This window comes from Nothobranchius furzeri, chromosome 3, assembly GCF_043380555.1.
Source record: "Nothobranchius furzeri strain GRZ-AD chromosome 3, NfurGRZ-RIMD1, whole genome shotgun sequence".
Classification (NCBI taxonomy): Eukaryota; Metazoa; Chordata; class Actinopteri; order Cyprinodontiformes; family Nothobranchiidae; genus Nothobranchius; species Nothobranchius furzeri.
The window spans coordinates 86,812,893-86,837,294 of NC_091743.1; the positions used below are offsets into that span (position 1 = coordinate 86,812,893).

Below are 24,402 nucleotides of genomic sequence, written 5' to 3' on the forward strand. Positions count from 1 at the left end.
TGTTCAGGGACATTCAGACTATCTGAACAGGGGTAGGGAGTAGCGCTGTGGAGTAGCTGAATGGACCTTTTGGTTAACTCACACTGATTGGGAATGTAAGCAAAAGGAAATAAGCACAGACTCGCTGCTTTGAAATCACCACTACTAAACTCCCAACACTGAAAAACATGGCAGAATTTCCTCACAATAATGTTATTCACGTGGCTTTGTTGTCTCACAGAGCGCTGTAAAAAAAACTGAGCTTCTTCTGACCTGTTCTCAAGCTTCCAATGAATGAAATTATGATATACTTCGACAGAATTAAACTTTTAGTGACTGTTAAGAATGTTACTGTGGATGCTTTTTGGCGCCGAAGCACAACAACTGAGGAGACCGAGACATTGAACCTCCCGGTCAATTTCCCTGTCTCAGAATTGACCCTGAAGTTCCGACATGGAAACACGTCTAATGCACTGTTTAGTAGGCTTAGTAGGAATGTCTGCGTTGTAGAAAAAGAAGAAAGGATTTCTTTATGTAGTGACTTTCCAGATAAAAATAACAAGACGTCTTACAAGAAATTAGAAAAATAATAATAATAAAAAATGAAAAATAAATATAAATATACATTTTTTGAGTTTGTTTTTAAAGATCATAATAAAAAATGGGAGAATGCTTTTGAAAATTGCATGTGGCAGTGTGTACTTAATTGCCACTAGGGGGCAGTATACAAATACATATATTTCAGAGTAGTTTCACACCAGGGGTGTTTCTCAATGTCAAGGAACCTTGCCTTGATGTCTTGGCTCCGCCCCGGTTGCCTAGGAGATACGTCATCAGGAACCACCAAGACAGGTTCCAATGTTCATGTTCTACCGAGGCGTGTGTTCTCCGTTTGTTAGCCGTTTAGCTAGCTGAGCAAGGATACACGGGAGGTGTCTTGCAGCCTATAGCCTTGGTTAAAATTTACCCAGAATACACGGCAGTATTTTCAAAAGGATGGAGGATCAGAAGCCAGCAGCTACTTCGGGGGCAAATTTCAAGTTTAAAAGTAGGGCTGCACAATATATCGCAAATATATCGTTATCGCGATATCAGCATGCACAATATGCATATCGCAAAGAACAGATAAATACTGCAATGAATGGTCAGCTCAAAAGTTTGCTACACATAATGCATTCTGTCCATCTAATGGAAGCATGATGTTTTTTTAACCAATAGAGTTCTTCACCCATTTGGCCAATTGGGTGGGTTCTCATAGGTTAGATGCCGCCCCGACACTTAATTTGGATCGTTAGAAAACACCTGAGTTAGCTTTGTTCTGCTCTTTCTGCTTTTCCTGGGATCCACTGATTCCCTTTTCTTGTTTGATTTCTTTTTCCCTTTCCTCACATCTTTTGCTTTTTTCATTTAAATGATTTTTTTAGTCATTTTTTAATTTCTTTGTTTTTGATAAATTTTGTTCCTGAGTTAAGATTTTATTTATGGCCAGTAATAGCGTCATCGCAATATTAATCACTGTTATCGCATACCGCAGGTTTTCCTAATATCGTGCAGCCCTATTTAAAAGTAAGTCAGCTAATTTTAAATGTTTTTTTAGATCCAAAGGAGTTAGCTATGGTTGGTTAGTTGCTTAGTAGTTGCAGCTTCGGTGGCTAGCGGGTAGTAACTCACTTATTTATTTAATTTAATAAACATACACAATTTAAAAATTAAAAGGCTCATTATATATTTACATTGAAACTAAAATGCATAAAATCTAATGTTATCTCCCATGTCACGTTACGTGACCGCCGTGGAAGCCGCGGTCACGTGATGCAAGTCTGTTTCATTTAACCGTTGTCTTTGACCAAGGAAGGACAGTGTCCTCGTAAGCAAGGCGCCTGGCCTAGCAAGACATCGCCTTGCAAGGCCAGGTGCCTTGACATTGAGAAACACCCCGTATCACCAGGACTGTCGTTAGCTTAAAAAATGTTGTTACCTGTGGAGCAGAAAGCATGCAACCATGACGTGACTCCTCAGACTTTGATGGTCTCTCAGTTAATTCGTATTAAGAGAATGCAATGCATGCTAGTTTTGTGGCGTTGTAGTTTCCTGATCTGCTCGGGGTCCTGCGCCTGCCGATGTCATCATACTACGGCAATACCGTTTGGCCAAAATATGTTGCATTTCTTTATCAATTCTTTTCTTTCACATATGCTTTGGAAAAAGTTTACAGTTTTGTAATGAAATTTGTGTTTCTTACTGCCTAAATATTTTTCAACATGGTAACGTAACTTCCATATGTCGTACGATAAGCCAATCATGTAGTGTGATGTCATCAAAAGGCACAGAACCCCACGCTGGCCAGAAGAAAACATTACGTCTAATATGGTGTACCCCAAAGATGCTAGACCCACCCTCTATATACACCTGATTTTTATGGTTATAAAGAACAAATATCTTCTAAAAACTGGACATAACTGTATTCATTTTCAGCATTTTGATGGATATTTTTTAGAGATTATTGGAAAAATTACACATTGTCTCTCTGAAATTAAGACCAAAAACGATAAACACTGGAGCCCAAAAAGTACAGTTGACAGAAACAGCTGCATGAAAAGATGCTAGTGAGGAATAAAAAGATGAACAGAAGGTTACACCAACGCCAGCCTGAACAGGTGAGTTTAAAGGAGACCACTGAGTCCACTGATCTCAGGCTCATGGGGAGAGAGCTCCAGAGTCTGGAGGCCACAGCAGCAGATGATCTGTCACCTTTGGTCTTTAGCCTGGTGCCGCACAACCAGTAGGCTTTGGTCACTGGACTCCAGAAAGTAAATGCTCCTGACATGATCCTTTGTAACACCTCCTAAAGGGAGCAGCTGGAAGAAGATGAATCTGACTGAAAATTTGACTCATGTGGCGGGGGGGCATAAGAAAGGGGTCCTCAATTATAATGGTTCGAGGGCCACTCACGAAGAAGACCCAGAAGCGAGGGGGCCAGACGGGAAGGGGGGGCTGCTGCTGCTTGTATCGCTGGCTGTAACTCACATAACACACAAGCTTGCAATATAAAGCAGGACAACACCTGTCCCCCTCCAGCTCGGCTGTGTGACTGCACTAACCTGTCCTGTGTGACCCTCACCATGTAACCCTCATGTCCATGCTGTCTCTGGAGGAGCAGATAGGAGACGAGATCTCCTGTAACTTCAAATGAACCAAAGCTTCCTCCCAGTTTCTCTTTCAGCTGAATTTAACATCATTTTATCATCATGAGACAAAAGAATAAAGTGGAACAAGAACTTCTATCTTCTATTTCTCTCTCCTTTTAACTTTTCTGTGTCCCTAAGTAAAAGAGACAGATGATCATGCTGCAGCTGCCGTCATTGACCCCGCCCCCTCCCCAAGACCGGATCTCCCGACATCACAGCACTCGGTCTGACTGAGCGCTTCCAGGAGAAATAATAATGAAATTATGAAAATAATAATGCGTGTTTGGAGGAGCGTCCTCCGGTCCTCTCTCTTGTGTGAGCAAACAATCTCTCGCTCTGTCTCAGTCGCTGATTGAGCGAGCGGAGCGCGCCGTGCGACAACCCGCTCAATTAACATAATTCACGGCTCAAATCCAACAGAACCGGTTGGGCTGATTCGGTTCGGGTTCGGTCTCAGGCTACAACTCCAGCGCTCAACCCTGCAGTACCACAATAAGGCAGACCAACGTTTCCTACCCGGTAAACGTGGAGAACACCGCTCTGACAGATGTGGATGCCACGCTGGTGCCGCCGTTATAATAACAAAACTACATTCCACTATAACTGATTATGGCTGCTCTTCTATGATGCAGAATCGTTTATGCCTGCATCTCGATGCATTGATTATTTGATTATTTTCCTCAGCTCTATCCTACACCTCCCAGTCGGCCGTCGAGGGTGGGGGGTGCGCGCTGGGTTTGGGGGCCACAAAGAGAGGGCTCGCGGGGCAGACATGGCCTGCGGGCCGCCATTTGCAGACCACTGACTAGGGTTGTCACGGTAACCGGTGTAGCGGTAAACCCCGGTAAAAAAGCTGACAATAATAATAACTCTTGTTTTTTAAAACATATATTATCTCGGTGGATTACCGTGGTTGCGGTGTAGGCGCGGTGACCCTTACCAGCCACCGTATCATCTGCTGAAGTTGCCGGCGGCACATGCGCACTTTGTTGTTTACAACCAAAACTTTCTGGAAGCTAAAGCTGAAATAACGGCCAAAGGAGGAGACGGCAGCGCTCAGGACATTTATTATCCCTCTAAGAAGACAAAGTGGGAAGTACGGGCATCTTTTGGATATCTGAAGAATGCCGAGGGACAGCTGATAGAAGACGACTATCCTGTTTGCAGCACGTGCAGAAAAAGTGTCTGTGAAAGGCAGCAACGCTTCAAATCTCATGACACATCTGCGTGACCATCACCCACAACTCTACAGTCAACGCAAGGCAAGCTAACGTTAGCGTTTTAGCTAAAATGCGTGATCCGAGGATTTGGGTTGAGGGAGAACGCAACGAGTCGCTATATAAAGCAGCCGCAGCGCCGCTACCTGCATATAAACCGTGTCGCGGACACCGCCATGTTGAAATGACGCTATGCATTACGGGGCTCCCAGGGGCAGATAAGAGTTGGTCTCTCTCCGAGAATAATTATGAATTTAACAACGATTACTGCCTGATGACATTTTCCCACATCTACAAAGCTCACTGGAAGGACACAAACCGAGGACAATATTTTCCTGATATAGGGATTATTACTCAAGTAAGCGTAAAAAAGTATCTGATTAGAAGGCTACTTGAGTACTGAGTATCACCTGATCTAATATTTTTAAAATGATGACATCAAACAGACATAAAATAAGAAGTTATGGGCAAATATTGGTATTTTAAAGACTAAAGGGGAAACATGTAAACAAATAAACAACATAATTACAAAATAACACATTTTAGGCAAAATTTAGACACAAACTGAGGACAATATTTCCTGACATACAGGGTTTATTTAATTGTGTGAAAATGTAGCACGTTTAAAAAAAATACCGCGATAATACCGAAAACCGTGGTAATTTTGGTCACAATAACCGTGAGGTTAAATTTTCACACCGTGACAACCCTACCACTGACATAAGGTCTCTAACTTCCAACAGTAAGACATGTTGGTACTCGCGAGGATGCGTCACGTAGAACTTGTACAAACAGATGAGACCAAAGGAGGCCTGGAGAGCTGCCAGCTGACTGATCCTGGCCAACAACACAGTCCTTGATTTAAAAAGAAGTCTTTTTAAACAGAGAAACATCCAATAAAAAGAACAGCAATAATCCAGACTGGTAAAAGATCTGTTGAGTCATAAAGGTGTATGATTGTGTATTTAGCAGATGCTTTCCTCTGTCAGAGGTGTAAGAAGGGAAGTCCAGGCTAGGAGCTAGGCTAGATGTTCTGAGGAGCTACAGCTTCTAGTTTCTTGAAGATAGACTCAATCGATTTTCAAAGTTTAATCTCTCAGTCTGCAAAACACCTCCAGGTTTGATCTTTCCGAAGGTGGTCCACTCCTTTACAGTTTCTCTGATTAAATAGGGACCGTGACTACTGTATTATCCAGATTCTGCATGGCCACTTTTTGAAAATCATGGTTCTGTTTGTCTCTCTTTGAGAGGGAGATCATGTCTAAGTGGAATACCGTGTATAAATAAAGGTGTATATGAGCGAAACTTCAAAAATGAGAATATGGCACAAAAGTCGATTTATTTCAGTAAATCTTAGAGTGAGAGACCATCTAAAGGCCCAGGAACCCTTTGCATGTGTTCTGGACTCATCAGCTCATCAGAGTGTGGCACTTTGACCCTTTTCACAAGATTCTGATGGTCTGAGATGTTGAACGTGGGGTTTTCATAAGCTGTGCACATAATCATCACAGTTATGACAAATAAAGGATTGAGATATCTGGCTTTGCCTGTAATTAGTCTATCTGACTTGACAACAAACAAGGTGACATACTCACTGCAACGAATATCGGTAAACAAGGCAGTCTGCTGTTGAAGAAGGCAAAAATACATAATTTTTCCTAAAAAAAAAAAAAACAACTTAAATACATCTGTCTGCTCCTGATTGTAATAAAGCCCAAGTCCAAATACTACAAAATTGGTGTAAAAGCTGTGTCAAACGAGCTGTCGCCATCTTGTTCCACCCTGTTGCATCATCCCGCCCACCAGACGAATAGAGGGCCCCGATTGGCCCACAAAGTGGATAGAGTGCTGTGATTGTCCCACCATTGTGGACCAATCACAGCGCACTATGTGTTTGAAACCCCTATAGAGAGCTGTGATTGGCCAGCCAGAATGCTGCTAGGGCTTCCTAGACCAAACTTTACAAAGCAATAGCGGAGTCTAAGATTGTCTAGGACCAATCAGAGTGGCATACTCACCTCTACAGATGTCAGTGAACAGAGCAGTCCACCATTCAATAAACAGCAAATGCATCATTCTTCTAAATAAATCACAAAGTACCTCTATCTGCTCACGTCTGAAAGAAAAGCTCAAGTCTAAGTAGTCCAAAGACCTGCTGAGGAACCCTGGTCCTGGAGGGCCCGTATCCAGCTTGTTTTAGTTGTTCACACTCGTGATTCAGTGGATGAATCACCTGTTCATCAGATCCTCAGGCTCTGCAGAAGCCTGATGATCTGATGATTAAGAGCTGAACAAGACAGAACTAAACGGAGACGGATGGTTTACCGTCAGTGTTGGGAGTAATGCGGGACAAAAGTAATTAATTACTGTAATGCATTGCTTTTCGCTGTAATGTGGTAATGTAAGGCATTACAGGGAAAGGAAATAGTAATATTTACTCGGTACAATTGTCAGTAACGCGGTAATTACAAGGCACTTTTAAACCCAGAATCAAGATGTGGGTTTCGTAAAAATTCAAATTGCGGGAAGCCTGAAAAAAGATCCAGTATCCACATATATGACGTCATTTACGGACTCAGCTTTGCGGGCATTCTATGGGCAGAGAGGACGCAGCGGTGACGGCTCAAATACTCCAGCTGCGTCCTGCGCGCGGCCGCTGTTATATTCACAAAATCGCTCCACCAAAACAAAGTAATTCATTTGTGATTGTTTATATCAGCCCATATTCTCTGGTACTTCATGTACTTTTCAGCTGAGTTCATAATCTGTGCCCCGGACATTTCAACTCATTGCTGCTGGTTTGGTAGATCCCTTTGGCTGATTAGTTAGAAAGTGGGAAATCTAGTTTACAGTTTTTCTGGAAGACGGAGAAAACATGCAGCATGCAGGAAGGTTAGAGAGAGAAAGGGACGGAAATTATTCAAATAAAATCAAGAAAACAAAACAAAGTGCTTGAAAAGTAAAAAGTAGGTAGATTTATCCCCAATACACATTTTTACCAGTGAAAAGCAATAATATATAAGCATTTAATATTTATACATGTGATAGAATCAGATCACCCCAGAAGTCAGTCCCACATCCAGGGCCGTATCAAGGCATTTGGGGACCAAGGCAAATATAGGCTTGGAGCCCCCACCACCTCACTCCCTGCTCAGATGGCCCTATAAGATGGCAGCGTGCTGAGAGTACCGATTGTTGTTGCTTTTATTTAATAAACAATCATTTTAAAGCACTGTTATTATATCTGACTATTTTTAACAGCAATCCTAGCTCAGACACCACATCACCTTCCACATATATGTCATGAGCTCACTGAGCGTCACATTACCAGATTCATGTTGAAGTTGTAATGGTGAAAGTAACTTAAAGTAGTGCAAAAGTAGTGTAATGCCTTACATTTTAAAATCAGTAGCATTGTAATGTAATGAATTACTTTAAAATGAGGGTAACAAGTAATAAACAATGCATTACAGTTTTGACGTAACTTGCCCAACACTGGTGAGGTGACCCCTGAATGGCAGCCCAACAAGAAGGAAGAAAGACCGAGAACAGAGAACTTGAGTGTGTGTGTGCGTGTGCACGCGTGCGTGTGTGTGTGTTAAGATAAAGTGGGTATTCTTGCCCAGACCACGAGGCCATGAGTGAACGCTTGTTTTGGTGCCTGGGCCCGGGTGCCGGAGCTGCCACACCCCGCTGATGCTACTCGGATCCAGAGGAACCAATGCGGAAGTGTTCCGCTGGGATCGGGTCAATAAATCCGCTGTGATATCATCCCTGATGCCAGCTGATGGGAAAAGCCTTATTCCTCCAACCAGACCTGACCTCTGGGCTGTAAAGTATAATCTGACTGAACATATTCAGGTTTCCATTTAAAACACTCCTAACATGAACTTCCGCTTTGGAAACGTAACAAATTAGCTTTAATGACCGTTGTGTGTAAAACTACAGAGATCCAATACCAGAGCCGCACGGGGACAACCTACAGACGGTAACAACAGCCTACTCACCATTTCTTACAGCTTTCTAATATCAGTTCCTCAAATGAGGCAACAAACTGGAACTTTGAGGCTTTCTTCCCGACCCGCTGAAGCCGCTTCCACACCGACGTCATGGCTGTTTTTAACCCCGGTAACACGGTAGACCGGGATGACGGCACAGGGCGCGTGCCTCCGTGTGCCACCGGCGGGAAGAGAGGACAGCTTCTCTCCGGTGAAGCGAGCCCAAAAACAAACTCACTCACGCCTCAGTCCGTCTTTACGTCAAGCTGCCGTCGGCTAACCGGAACAAAGGTTATCAGGACTTTCAAAACAAAGGCCTCACCGGAAGCACTTTGTCACGGAGGTGTGTGTGTGTGTGTGTGCGTGCGTGTGCGTGTGCGTGTGTGTGTGTGGCAACGATTAAACTAAAGCACAAGTAATGTTTAGAGGACAAATAACTGAGATTGAGCAATTCTGTGAAAGTCAAAATTCTAGAAGAAGAAACAATCTTTTCTATAGCACCTCTCAAGATGAAAATCACGAGGTGCATCACAAAAACAAAAAAATTTAAGTATAAAACAAATTTTTGAAAAAGATTAAAATATGTTTAAAATTAGCAAAAATAGATAATTGTGATAAAAATGTAAAGAACGAGAGAGAGAGTTAACGGGAAAGAGGGAAATCAGTGGATCCTGAGGAAGGTGAAGTAGGAGAGCAGAACGAGAGAGTGATGAAGAAGGTCATACCACTAAGAAGACCATTGAGTCCACTGATCTCAGGCACAGATGCTCTTCACCCCTCTCTCAGAACAAAATCATTAGATTGACATTTATAACCAGATTCCATTCCAGGTTATTCTGGTTAAAAATCTGACTATTCCAAATCTCAAACTGATACTTGATTTTTCTTTTCTTGCAGACTGTAGACCATTGGTCTGTAAAGGTTACTGAAATCAGTTCATGTGAGCTTCTGCAACGGTTCGCTGAGGATCAACACCAATCAGATGGTTTTTCTTCATTTGAAAACAAATATCTTTATTTCACATGTCGGCCTATAAACAACATTTTAAACACCAGTTAATGTTTGTGAATTATTTGTATTGATCTTTGACCAGTTTCTATTGACTCCACTGTGAATTGGAGTTAAAAACAAATATGATTTATAAACACCATCTGGTGATTTTAAAGGCGTAGAACACTTGTTCACAATGTTCACAATGTAACCATAGACAAATTGCTTGGTGTGTGTGTGTGTGTGTGTGTGTGTGTGTGTGTGTGCGCGCATGCTTGCGTGCGTGTGTGTGTGTCTGCTCTGTCTTCTCCATCCCCAGTGAGTCGTGGAGGATGGCTGCTTATACTGAGTCAGGATCCTCTGGAGGTTTCTTCCTGTTAAAAGGGAGTTTTTCTCTCCACAGTCGCTAAATGCTTGCTTAGTATGAGGATTGCTGTAAAGTCACTGACACTAGTCAGTGACTTGATGCAATTTGCTGGGTTCCTTATATAGGAAACATTTTTTCTGATTGGCTTAATGAACTGACCTGAATTGGAATGTTTATGTGAAGTGCCTTGAGACGACTCTTGTCGTGATTTGGCGCTATATTAATAAACTTGAATTGTTTCATCAATGCAGTGGTTTCAAATATGATTTAATGCCTTGTAAGTGACTCTGGTGCACCAGTTTCAGGAACTAGAAGTGAGCCACATCAGAGTTGAGCTTCAGGTAGCTGGATTTGGAGTCTTATTACCTGATATTTAGACATCTCAACTCTGATTGGCTAACAGCAACGTGACTCTACCACAGACTCGGTTTGCTTTGCATTTTTGATGTTTTATCTCCATAAATAACACAAGCCTGAAGGAATAGTGTTGCGTGGGATTGCGCCATGACCCCCCACCCCCACCCCCACTCGCTCTCACAGGAGAATGGGAGACACCCCCCCACCCCCCGCTCCGAAGCTAAACGTTCTGCAACCATTGCAGCACTACATACATTCAGCAACCTTGAGAGTCTTGTGAGGAGCTTATAAATAAAATGTATTATTATTAACCCCCTCCCCCACTTTCACGGCCGATGCACGGCAGCGAAACAGTCCATGAATGTACCTCCCCGTGAGAAGTTCTGCTGTGTGGTGGAGTTGCTAATGCTAATTGTTAGCATCTACCAGAGATGGGAATTGTAGCATCAACAAGTCATCTCCATGTCGTGATTTTGTTCTGCTCTCCAACTAAACAAGGTTCATTCACTGTGCTGATTGAACTCACCTGGTTTTGTTGCTGAACTGAAGAAAAACACGGCATGAAGATGACTGGTTGATGCCACAATTCTCCATCTCTGGCCTCTACGAGCTGAGACGTTCTCTGCCGTTTCCTGGATGCTAAACCAACAACAGCCTTCCCCGTCACGAGTCCAGATGGGTGAGTCCATGAATGTTAGTAGGGCTGCACGATATAAGGAAAACCTACGATGTTCGATAACAATGATTAATATTGCGATGACGATATTACTTGCGATAAATAAAAAGAGGAACAAAAATAATCAAAAACAAATTTAAAAAAATCATTAAAATGAGGAAAGCAAAAGATGTGAGGGAAGGGAAAAAGAAAATGAACAAGAAAGGGCAATCAGTGGATCCAGGGAAAAGCTGAATCAGCAAAAAGAACTAAACAAAGCTAACTCGGGTGTTTGCTAACCATCAAAATTAAGTGCCTTCCGCCTCGAGGGCAGGCATCTAACCTATGAGAACCCACTCATTTGGCCAAATGAGTGAAGAGCTCTATTTGATTTGTTAAAAAAAACATAATACTTCCGTTTGACTGACAGAATGCATTATGTGTAGCAAACATTTGAGCTGACCATTCATTGCGATATTTATCTGTTCTTTGCGATATGCATATTGTGCATGCTGATATCGCGATAACGATATATTTACAATATATTGTGCAGCCCTAAATGTTAGTGACAGTGTGACGTAGATCTGTCCGGCTTTTCTAATCCTGGAATTTCACCATCTGTTTTCTATCAGAAGCTAATGCAGGAGATAGGTGTAGGAGACTATTTTCATGTTCAGCCTGCATGAAACAGTCCAGAGTGATCCCTTATCATCAGAAATAATAATTTAAAATGTTTTTTCAGTGAAATACGCCTTTAAAAAAGCAACAATGTTCCTAAAAGTGCTTTGAATTGTTTATTATTTAGATAGAAAACAAAGACCAATACAAGATGACTACCACAGCACAAAAACGGCAGTTTGGGATTTTTATAGATCACGATATCATATCACAGATGCCATTCATGACACAACCTCTGATTACTAGAGAAGAGAATATGAGATCTTAGTTTAAATCTAAATTTCTCCTATTATTTTACCTTCAGGGTATAGCCACAACGATTCATATCTTCATTCATTCATTCATTCACAGCTTCATATCTCTCAACATCAGATGATCTTAGCTTAAAGCTCTCACACAAGGTGGCAGGGTTCCTTTTAGGAAAGATGAGACTTGTATTTAAAACCAAGTCATGTTGGATAATCTACAGATTACGATTTAAGTTTGTAGAGTTGGCAATCTACACACTAGAATTAACGCTGTTTGCTATCAGCTTTGTTGGATCCTGAAGAAGATCAAATGAGTTAGCAAATGAAGCTTCTATCATATATAAATATCTAGGATATTACATATTCGACAGAAGTTCATACGCCAACGAGCTTGGTCTATATTTAATCCAAAGATTAATTTAAGATAATTAAATTTTAGCAAAAGTTCATTTATTTAATCAGGAGCTTAAAGGAATCTTTGCTTATTCAACAACCAAATATACAGGGATCCCTTGCTACTTCGCGGTTCGTTTATCGCGGATTCACGACTTCGCTGATTTTTTCTTTGGAGGCTTATTCAAGGGAAATTCGCCGATTTGCGGTATTTTTCACCGATTGGCGGCATTTTTCTATGTGAAATATCAAGAAATTCCTGGTTTTTTTCATCAATTTCATCATAAAATGCACTTTTTGTAATAAAACTATAAAAAAACAAGTAAAAAAAATTTTTCTTGAGTTTTACCCACAAAAAGAGAATGTGATCATATGATAATTCAATATAGTACTGTACTGTAAATATGTTGTCCCTACATCGCGGATTTTCACCTATCGCGGCCAGGTCTGGAACGCATCTACCGCGATAAACGAGGGATCACCTGTACACCATTCCGTGTTCCATTTCAAAGAAGAGTCAAGTTTAGAAAGTTATGAATTTATTACTAACACTTTTAAAAATTACAATTTGAAAAATGACCATTTGTAACAGCTTGATATTAAAACTTGTTATTAAAAGCTTTACCTGTGTCTGAATGAAAAGCTAAAATGAAATGCGAGGTTTGGATGCGTGAATGAATCTCAGAAGGTTTCTTTCAGAGAGAGAAAGCGTTCTGAGTGAAACGTTGTTTTGCAGCTAACTGGTATTTCTTAGAGAGAACAGCATACAGACGCCATCTGTCGGGAAGTCCACCTCACCCAGTTCAGGAGACCCTCTGTGGATCCGAGATGTCAGGTGGAGATGATGTCCTCCAGGCACGAGGTTGGTAGAGGGACCTTAGTGCGACCAAAACGGTCCTGAGATGTCTCCGGGTCACAACGACTGATGAAACTATTTGCCTCTCAAAATCAATAACTCTGAAGGAGTTGTTGCGTCAGCTGGTTACAGGTGGCGTTTGTTCGGAGCGATTCTATCGGCGTGACAGAACGCTTAGTGAGGAGTCAGGCGGCCGACCCTCGTCCTCTGGGATGGTTCAAGAACTGGTCTTCAGCTGCGGAGATTTGGTTTTAACAAAACCTCAGAACACGCCCTCTCAGCGTCAGAAAGCTTTATGTTATAGCGCAAAGACATGTGAGGTGGTTAACTTTACCCTGAATTCAGCCCCTCTGCATGATGTGTACACGTGCCAATGACCTTCTGGTTGATGATCACACATTACTGATTAACATAAATAATAATTATTATTAATCCAAAGAATAATAAGTCATTTCAGTAATTAAATGCATTTATAATGAACCAAGATGATTATTTATGATTATTATATGATCGTAATAAACAGTAAACAGTTTATTAAATTATTATTTTAAAATTATTATTTTAAAATCTTGACGTGTCCTTCATCTTGGGACGGAATAACAGCAGATGAAGATGGTGTTTAGCAGGGGCGGCGTTAGGCCCGGCTACTTGGGCTGAAGCCCTGGATGTTTCTTGAAAAGCCCCGGATCTAATTCGCGGAAGTAACATGCAGTACCAAAGTCCAACAGAGAGGGAGCAGCTGGCTGTAGTTTGTATACAGCCTGCCTGAGCCTCCACCACTGAAGAAGCCCTTCAGCAGCCGGCTTCTTCTACACTCTCTGCCTGAAACGCATGAGTGAAGATGGACATAAGGACGTTTTTTAGACCAAAAGTACAACGACAGAACCCCAGCTTTGATGAGACTGGTGCTGACTCAGGTTTGTGAGTCTTATTTGAAAATATTTGTTGTGCTGCTGGTTTGCCTAAAGTTAGCTTACTATCAGGTAACGTTGTTGGAGAAAGAAAGGGAATATTTACTATCATCTCACACTAAACACTAACAGGAACAATACTCTGCCCTGAAAATGCTTAAAATGTAGCTTCAGATTAAAAATTATGTGGTACAAGACAAATATATATGATGTTGACTAGTGCGTGTCGTGTGTGTGCGCGCGCGTGTGTTAAGCCCCGGATCTTCTTCAGTCCTAAATCCGCCCCTGGTGTTTAGCAGACATCCCGGCTCCTGATGGGTAATCTGTGGAACAAAAGTTACGGCTTGACCCAGCTGGGAAAGTGTGACCTTTGGGTCACAAATATGAGGTCATTCATGTCGCTACAAGTTCAAACCAAGAACAATATAATTCATTCAGTCACTTTCATACACCATCACGAGTCCCCGTCCTGAGTCCCCTGGTGTGAGACTTGTGTCCTGAGTCATCCTAACTCCAGGGACCTTTCCCATTCAGACACAAGTCTATTTATAACATGCCCTGTAACAGAGAGCTGGGGATAGGCTTGATGCCAAACGTTACGACATGAATGATCTGAAAGCGGTTGCTGTTGTAGAGCAAGCATTAAAGTCTCTTGTTTCCACTTCTAACAAAGGAATGGTTTTCTTCTCTAATGTCTTTACTTTGTTCTGCTGTTTTCACCAGATAAGCTACAAACACATGATCTGTTTGATAATGAGCAACAAGTTGGGAGCTGATTCACTTGATCCTTTATTCTGACGGTACCAACGGGATAGGAGCATGCTGAGCATGAACAGACACCAGGGACAGTCCTGGTGAGGTCCACGCATCCCCTGGAACAAACTTAGTTCTTAAGTTGCACATGGACCTAACCCTAACCCAGTAAGTGGCCCCAGCTCCTCATATTACACAACATCCCCAAACGAAAACCTTGGTGGACCCGCTGATAATCGTACTGAGTTCACAAAACACATATAAAGTAGACACCCAACCTCCCGTGAGCAACTCCTGAAAGCTGAAGATCTGGTCCACAACCCGCCGCAGAGCTTCTCCTGATCAACAGTTTGTCTCAGCCTCCTGTCCAACATCCTAGAACAACCTCCTCAAGAGGTTGAGCAGCGTGAACACACTCCATATTCCCGTTTGAAAACCGGGACAAACTCCCTGATCAGCCCTCCACAGGTGCTGTCTTGGGATCACTGTGGCCATAAAAGTGAAATCTTACATCATTTTAGAGCTTCTGCCACACCACATGCATGCAGGCCACTTTAACACTCGCTTGTTTAAGTCTCTGACCTGTCAAACATAATGAGCATCTACATGAACACATGTTGACCTATGACCCGTAAATATCGTGACGCAATAGTAGAGTCATCACCATCGGTGTCAAATGGTGCGTAGTCTTACGTTGGAGCATTCTGCTGACACATTTAAACTGGTTTTTCTTTTGAATTAATAACGAGAAACAAACAACCAGACCAAAACACGACTTGTCTGGTGACTGAAAATGTTTCCATGGAGGAAAATGCAGCTGGGATTAAAGTAATCAGATCCCAGCGCTATCATGTTTCACATTTCCAACTGTGACCTGCGTAAATATAGCCTAGCTTATTCAAACACCTGTCAGCTGTCTGTCAGAAGCAGCAAGACCAAAAGACCGACACATTAAGGTCACAGAACATCACGCTACACACAGATCCACCATCATCTGTGCTTCAGTAGATAACCTCTGCTGGTAGTCCTGTTTGAAATCCAGATCGAGAGGGCATCACGCGTTCCCGTCGTTGGCCACAACTCTTGGAAGGAGTTGCCATTGTGCAGGCGCCATCTCCTCAGGTCTTTCTTGAAGACTCACTTTGATTTGGTAGCCTTTCAGTATTAGGGTTCATGACACTGGCTTAATGTGATTTTCATGTCTTTTCATTCCTTCTCATCCTCATCTCCCACTGTTTTTATGATTTATGTTTTTATGATTTTTATGCCGTATTAGTTCGGTTCGAGCCGTTTTACGGTCTTTGTTTTGTTCTGATGTCTTTTATGATGGTGTTCAGCGCTTGGGCTTCCAATAAATAAAATGTGTTTATTCACACACCAGGCTGCTTGGTCCACCACCAGCACTGTCAGATCTACCCATGACTACGTGAACACATGTAAAACAGTGCCACCTTGCGGTCAGGTAGCTACATAACCTGGAACCCGACGTGGTTTCTCTTGTCGAGATTTAAAGTTAGATTTGAAATAGTCTCTTTTTATGTTGAACATGCAGCACAGTACAATATGAAAAGAACAAAATAGAGAAACAAAACAAATAAATAAACAATAATAAAATAACTAAGATATCCTACTAATCAGCTTTTTTTTTCTTTCCTCTCTCTCCCCCCTTCGCTCTACCTCCTACTTTAAGCCACAAAAGGGAAGAGGTTCCTACTAATGAACTCCCACCCTTATCCAGTCTTTAATCTTACAACATATTCCAAATATTCCATTATTAATGTGTAACTCACAGCCAAACGCTTATCAAGCTTCATATAGATAGATAGATAGATAGATAGATAGATAGATAGATAGATAGATAGATAGATAGATAGATAGATAGATAGATAGATAGATAGATAGATAGATAGATAGATAGATAGATAGATAGATAGATAGATAGATAGATAGATAGATAATCTTTACTGACAGACTCTTAGTTCCAGATAAAATATATATAAAACAACAGATCAATGAAACAAAATAGATAAATAGAAACAAAAATATAACAGCATAAAATTGAATAAAAATCTAAATGTAATTTAAAAACTTTACTATAAACTGTTCCACACAAGGTTAACCACACAAACACTTCAACCAGTGTTTCCTTATACTGGACAAATAGCGACAACTGCTCACAGTAGGATTAGTGATTGCTAAAATTATACTGTTGGCAGAGCTATCCAGTCGGCCTATAAAAGTGAATATGAGTTTTCTTAAAAGTGCTTTAAAACTACAAATGCCTGCTGTTACAAACATCTGACTGGCTCTGCCCCCTCTGGGTATTTTAAGTATGATCCTTAAGGCATCGTTGTATGCAACTTGCAGCTTATTCATGCTGCTTTGATTGTAGGATGACCACAGTTGGGCTGTATAGAGCGGAGTACAATACGCTTTAAATAAAGCCATCTTAACTGGAGGTGAACAAAAACCAAACTTACGAGCTATAGCATTAGCTTGTGCATACAACTTACAGCACTGTCTGTGGATGTCAGCATCATCACGCATTTGATCGGTTATAAAGTGGCCAAGGTATTTCACCTTCTCACACACATTAACATCACTATTAGACAGTTTGAACACAGGAAGGTTTAGCTTTTTATCCTGCTTGGTTCTACATATCAAAATAGCACTTTTAACAGCATTATACTGAATATCGTACTGCACACCATATTCAGAGCAGATACTTAGGAGCTGCTGTAAACCAGCACTACTTGGACTAAAGACCACCAGATCATCAGCATACATCAGATGGTTGATCAAAGTTGTACCCATCAAACATCCTGTGTTACAGGCTCTCAGCTGCACTGACAGATCGTCAACATACAAATTAAATAAGATAGGAGACAGAATTCCACCCTGCCTAACACCATTACTAACGCCAAATGGTGCAGAGATGCTGGCACCCCATTTAACCTGCATCGTCTGATGAGCATACCAGTAAGACAGGATTCTCACAATAAATATAATATGAATACGTCCATAAACCAAAGGATATTACACTTCACACGTTCTTGTGATCTCTAAACCTCCTGATAATTGTTTCTTTATATTTCTTTTTGAACTGCTTTATATTTGGATGTTGCTTCACCACACACACACACACACACACACACACACACACACACACACACACACACACACACACACACACACACACACACACACCTTTTTCATTCATTTTAAAGTGACAAACTCTCTTAAATGATAACCACCTTTCCTAAACATGCTTTGAATATTATATTTGGCACTAAACAACATTTGTGCTGTTTGATATTCCACAAGTTCCACTAGCTTTAACGATAAGAGTTGTATAAATAGAGAATGATCCCTGTGATCTGCAAACTTAACTGCATTTTACTGAAGAATAACAAGTGAAGTTAATGTAGTTTTGTAGTTATTACCCCTGCAGCTTAAATATGGTAAAAATCAGGGTACAGTAAAGAATGTGGAGTGATGGATGATCAAATACCTGTTTAACTTTATTTACTACTGAAATACTTTCTGATATTTTAGAATGAATGTGTGTAATATGAGCTTTCCAACTAAGTTTCTCATCTATCACCACCCCCAGAAATCTGTTTTCGTTAACCCTTTCAAGGTCTATCCCATTTATTTGAATTGCATTATTTGTGTTTAACTTATTTCCAAATATTATTTTTGTTTTCTTCAAATTTAATTACTTGTTTTTATCTAACCAGTGCTCTATTTTATTCATTTCTGTAGTCATTATGTTAAAAAGCTGTTGAAATCATCCCCAGAACAAACATTCGTATCATGGGCAAAAAGAACAAGTTTTAATACCTTGGAAACTTGGGAGATGTCATTGATGTATAAAATGAATAACTTTGGGGCCAACAGTGACCCCTGTGGGACTCCACAAGCAATGTCCAGACATGAGGAGCAGCAGTTATTTAAAACAAACCCCCGATGCCACAATGTTCCAGTTTTTAACAATATTTCATGATCTACTGAATCAAATTCTTTTTGTAAATCTGTAAATAACCCTGCAACACAATAGTTTTAGTCTACTGCATTTGTGATGTATTCCTTTGAATCGAGTTAAGCCAGTGATGTTGATCTACCAGATCTAAATCCAAACTGACTGTGAGTACTTTATGTTTGTCCATTAAATTATTCAGTCGGTTATCAAACAATTTTTCAAGAATTCTGGTATGCAAGAGACAGACCGGTAGTTTTCGAAGTGGTGTTTGTTGCCAGCTTTGTACACAGGTAACCGTAGCCGTTTGAGATGATAGGTTACAGATTTATGTTTATGCTTTTAAAATAACCTCCATTACCTTTTTGGCTATCATGTCAATGTCATCACAATCCAGGGAGTTCTTATTCTTACATTTCCTATAATTTCATTTTCATCCACTGCTGTAAGAAACAGAGAATAGATTTGTATTGATCCAAGTATCCAGATTTACATTGTCGGTTACTGTTTTTGCTAAATCTGGTCCAACATTATTATTAAAACTGTTGGCAACTATATTCCTCCTGGTCATCGCCCATAAAATACTCAGGGTAGCTGTTACGTGACCTCATTTTCTACAACCCTACTGGGCACACGCCACATTGTTTTGATATTTCAGCCGTCTCGGGTGGTTTCTAGTGGGGGGGTGGGGGTGTTGCACCTGGACAGGTTCCTGACCACAGAACCACAATCTAATAACGTAAACATGTCTGCTGACAACTAGAAAAGAAGTACCTGATTTTTAGGGAACGTCAGTAAAGAGGAAGACATATACAGGTCCTTCTCAAAAAATTAGCATATTGTGATAAAGTTCATTATTTTCTGTAATGCACTGATAAACATTAGACTTTCATATATATTAGATTCATTACACACAACTGAAGTGGTTCAAGCCTTTTATTGTTTCTAATATTGATGATTTTGGCGTACAGCTCATGAAAACCCAAAATTCCTATCTCAAAAAATTTGCATAGTTCGTCCAACCAGTAAAAGAAGTGTTTTTAATACAAATAAAGTCAACCTTCAAGTAATCATGTTCAGTTTTGCACTCAATTCTTGGTCGGGAATCCTTTTGCAGAAATGACTGCTTCAATGCGGCGTGGCATGGAGGCAATCAGCCTGCGGCACTGCTGAGGTGTTATGGAGGACCAGGATGCTTCGATAGCGACCTTAAGCTCATCCAGAGTGTTGGGTCTTGCATCTCGACTTTCTCTTCACAATATCCCACAGGTTCTCTACGGGGTTCAGGTCAGGAGAGTTGGCAGGCCAATTGAACACAGTAGTACCATGGTCAGTAAACCATTTAGCTGTGGTTTTGGCACGGTGAGCAGGTGCCAGGTCGTGCTGAAAAATGAAATCTTCATCTCCATAAAGCTTTTCAGCAGATGGAAGCATGACGTGCTCCAAAGTCTCCTGATAGCTAGCTGCATTGACCCTGCCCTTGATAAAACACAGTGGACCAACACCAGCAGCTGACATGGCACCCCAGACCATCACTGACTGTGGGTACTTGTCACTGGACTTCAGGCATTTTGGCATTTCCCTCTGCCCAGTCTTCCTCCAGACTCTGGCACCTTGATTTCCGAATGACGTGCAAAATTTGCTTTCATCTGAAAAAAGTACTTTGGACCACTGAGCTACAGTCCAGTGCTCCTTCTCTGTAGCCCAGGTCAGGCACTTCAGCCCGTTTCTGGTTGAAAAGTAGCTTAACCTGGGGAATGCGGCACCTGTAGCCCATTTCCTGCACACACCTGATTTTGAGATCCCACAGGTCAAATGCACAGCCAGGTCAACTTACCCTGGTTATGACACATCCTACAATCTTTCCCCCTCACAGAAGACTCGAAGTCTGCATGCAGTCCCTTTAATCAGCACCTCACACCAGCTGGACTGTAGGGATAATGAATGATAAACATTTTCTCCTCCAAGCTCCATCACAGAGGACCTCTTTAAAATAAACTCCTTTATTCCCAGATGGAAGAAGAAAGAAGATTTTATAATTAAAGATAATCATTAAATACTGCCATTTATAATCATAATGAAATGTTCATTAGTCTGTGCTCAATGATTGTTTTAGTATGTTCACTTGACGAGGTCATAACATTTGCACTCACAAGTTAAGTTAAAAATGCATGACACATAAATTGACCTTTTGCCTAGATTTGTAGTCTCCGTCACAGAGGGTGTGTCTCTGCGATGCTTGGTAACATCCTCAAACGTGCCAACTTCTGGTTGGCTATTCAAGATAACATCAATCCATTAAAACTAGTGTAGCGTAACTGCAGTTTCATAAATCCAAACAGGTGACTTACCTTTCTCAGATTTATCTGGATCACAGGAAATGGGGAAGCAGATGATACTCAAAGGAAAAGTGTAAGAGGCAAAAACAAATCCTTCTGCTGGTTTGTTGTACACACTGTGGCTTTAGATCTTTTTACAGTAGGATTTGTGCATAAAAGCACCCTCTAGTGGAAGTACTTTAAACATGCAGCGTGACAAAGGAAAGAATGAAAAATAAGTTTAGTCTAGTTCCAGACTTTGGAGTGGATTCTTGAAAGTACTCTTAAAGGGACTTCACGGAGTTTTGAATTTTTATGCTCGCGATTGCCCCCTCAGGCCAAATGCGTAACAGCAGCTTCAATAGGAGGCTCGTGCACAAGGCACGCGTGCTGTACGTGCACACTCAACGAAAATAACAGCTGAGACAGTCCTGTGTGTGTGTGGCCCAGAGGACAGGAGAACATGCAGCTAATTAAATAATGTGGTTCTGTACCTTTCTCTTCAGCACAGCCGACAAAGGTTTATGATGGGTCAGTCCTCCTGCATGCTCAGATCATTCCCTTCCCTTGCTTGAAAAATTGTTCCAAAATGAAAGTTGAACCAACATCTTTTTTTTCTGTGAATTCAATGCCGTTCGGCGAGTCTCAAATAAAAATTTGGGCATCTTACTGTAAAAAATATACCATTAATGTAAAAAAGAAACTCTAAAACAACTATGTCACATCCAGAATCAAAGCCGGGTCTTCCGCAAGAAAGCCCGCAGTCTTATTAGACGAGCTAAACCACCAGTGATGTCTTTTGAATCTGTAACATTTATATTGTCGATGACAGCTGAAACAGCGTTCACAGAATGCTTCGGAGGGCTATGCCTGAGCGTGAACGCGCATGAAGCAGCCTGCTCGACCCGAGCATCTCTCTTTTTCTGTGATTTTACAGAAAAACAGGCAATCACAGTAAAAATGCCAGGGCTCATTCTACAGGACCAGGGCATTGCAGGAGAATGTATGAAGGAGAAATTTATTATTTCTATACATGTTTTGGCTGTCACACTTCCACAATGCCCCTTTAACTAATCAGGACAGATGCTCGGGCATCATGGAACAGTCACACGCTGGTGGGGATGAGCTACCATGCGGCCACTGCTGAACACAGGCGACACCGGTCCCTCCGACCACCACCAGCAAGGTCTTGCCCAAGGACACAACAACAGCATTCTCTGGTGGGAGCTGGGAATGAAACCTGCGACCTTGTGATTACTGGACAACCTGCTCTACCTCCTGAGCTGCTGCTGCAATCCCTAATCTAGAGCTGAAACAACTAATCGATTTAATCGATTATAATCGATTATTAAAATAGTTAACAACTTTTTTAGTCATCGATTAGTTGTTTAATAATCATATTTTACCGCATAAAGTCTATTTTTACCACAATCTGACATCGGTTACAAGCTGTTAAATTTGCCGCCAGTGTGTGGCAGTAATGAGCTACTGATCTACCAGTGGAGCCGTAGAAGAAGAAATGAGCCAATGAGTGCCCTCGGTTTTCATGACGTATCACGTTACTGACGCTCATCTTGCTGTGAGAGATGGCGGAACAAGAGGAAATACGGAAGAAAAATGGAAGCGACAAAACTGAAGAGAAACCCCGGACAAAAACCTCACGAGTATGGGAGCACTTTACTCTAGATGCCTTGTAAAGACCGGTGACCTGCAAAATATACAAAAACCATCTAGCATGGCACGGAAGCACGACGTCCCTAAGTGAACATTTGAGACGAAAACGTGGGGGCTGATGCAGCAGAGGAAGAGAACCGCGGTCAAGTGAGCCGTCATTTGGAAGAGCCAGCCCGGTAAGTAACAGAAAATAAACAAGCTGGACTTAGTGTTTTAGCTGAGTTTGTTATAGTGAATGTTAAACATGTTTTTTGCCGCGTCAGTCTACGGTGTTCTACTTCTGATTGACTAGATGCAATCGTGAATCTCCTCCGTGTTGTGAACCATGCGCTTGCCAAATTCAGCACGTCTGTTTATAAGAATGTTCTCGTTAAGAGAAAAACGGCACAAACCCATAACTATGTTCCTCATTCAAAAAAGGACAACTCCGCGGAGAAAAATATACAGACGAGCTGTGTCCAGGTGAATATAACACAGCATAGTTGTACGCTTTCAATTTTTAAATACAGGAGAAATTCAGAAAAAGTCATTTTTTTACTATTAAAAGGCTGTTTTACTATCTAACGCTGTAAAACGCCTCACAACACATTTTTATCATGTTTCTTAAACAGTATTACACAAAATAAACATTTTTCACATTTCTCTAGCTAATTTAAACACTCCCGACTCAAAGTAAAAACCTCATGAGCTTCTTACTCAGAGCTTTTTAATAGTAAAAAAAAAATTAGACTTTTCTGAATATCTCCTGTTGCGGGCTATTTTGTAGAACGTAACCCTCAAAATAAATTATCACTGTATATTGTTAATTAATTCAAATAATATATTGATTTAGTGTTGTAGTGTGTGTGCTGCTTTATTTTATATGTGTACTTATTTCAGTCTATTTGTGTTTCTTATGCAGGAAAAAAAACAAGCAACGATGGACAACTACATGGGGAACAAGACACTCACCCCCCAGCAATTCATACCACTTACAAACTATTCTAAACATGCTGGTAAAAGACATGAGGCCACTATCCACGGTGGAAGGAGCAGGCTTCCAGCTAATGCTAAAAAATTATTCTGGACTGATATTTTGCACTGTTTAGCTCATTTTATACTGCTGACTGTGTTCATGTGCAATAAAATAGATTGCAGTCAACTGCACAATTCTCTAATTTTTTTTTCTTAACTGAAATGCATCCATCACTGGTATAGGTTAAATAGCTAAACAATAACAAACCGATTAATCGATTAATCGAAAAAATAATCGACAGATTAATCGATTATGAAAATAATCGTTAGTTGCAGCCCTACTTCCCATTTTTGTGGTAGCCATGTTCAGGTGTGTGAAACAAGCCATCCAGACTAGGTGGCAAAAGCAGGTGGGGTGTTAAACAGTATTTGTGAGAAGACCAAACCTTTAATCTATTTATTGACTATGTTTACATGCAGCCAATATCCGGGTTATGATCGGGTTAAGGTCGGTATTCGGGTTTCTGAGTTGATCAGAATAACCCGTTTACAAGCATAAAGAGTTACCTCTAACTTGCATAACCCGATTTAAATGCGGTCGTTGGGGTAGCGTCGGGACGTCTGGACTACGTCCAGACACAATATGTATCATTTCCGGTTCTTCTTGTTCCGGTATCCGTGAAAACAACAACATGTTTCCCAGTTCGGAAGAGATAGTGACCGCGTTTGTTTGCGTTTTAGTTTCCTCGTCACTCCAAAAGTGTGGTGCTGTGCCGCGACTCGCCATGTTGCTCCCAACTTGTTTACTTCCGGTGTTCTGGTGCATACAAGACGTCTCGCTACATAAGAGACCAAGATTCCTTGCGAACAGAGCATGCACAGAACAC

General features: G+C 41.2%; 1 protein-coding gene and 1 long non-coding RNA gene across 16 annotated transcripts in view; one reads left to right on the forward strand and one right to left on the reverse strand.

The window, feature by feature from the left end:
- Positions 1–8,705, reverse strand: part of ehbp1l1a (EH domain binding protein 1-like 1a) — a 65,320-nt gene extending 56,615 nt beyond the window's left edge. For 13 of the 15 annotated variants that reach the window (XM_015958106.3, XM_015958102.3, XM_015958099.3 and 10 more), the window contains exon 1: positions 8,392–8,705. In XM_015958106.3, the coding sequence (XP_015813592.3) occupies positions 8,392–8,495 (104 nt within the window). In that variant the 5' untranslated portion in view covers positions 8,496–8,705. The remainder of the gene's footprint in view (positions 1–8,391) is intronic. The other 2 variants (XM_070549676.1, XM_070549673.1) reach the window with 2 other exon arrangements.
- A 13,810-nt stretch (positions 8,706–22,515) lies between these two features.
- On the forward strand, positions 22,516–23,710 carry LOC139069006 (uncharacterized). Its single transcript, XR_011520237.1, has 2 exons — positions 22,516–22,737; positions 23,463–23,710. It is a non-coding gene; the product is annotated as an uncharacterized lncRNA (long non-coding RNA).
- Positions 23,711–24,402: the final 692 nt, after the last annotated feature.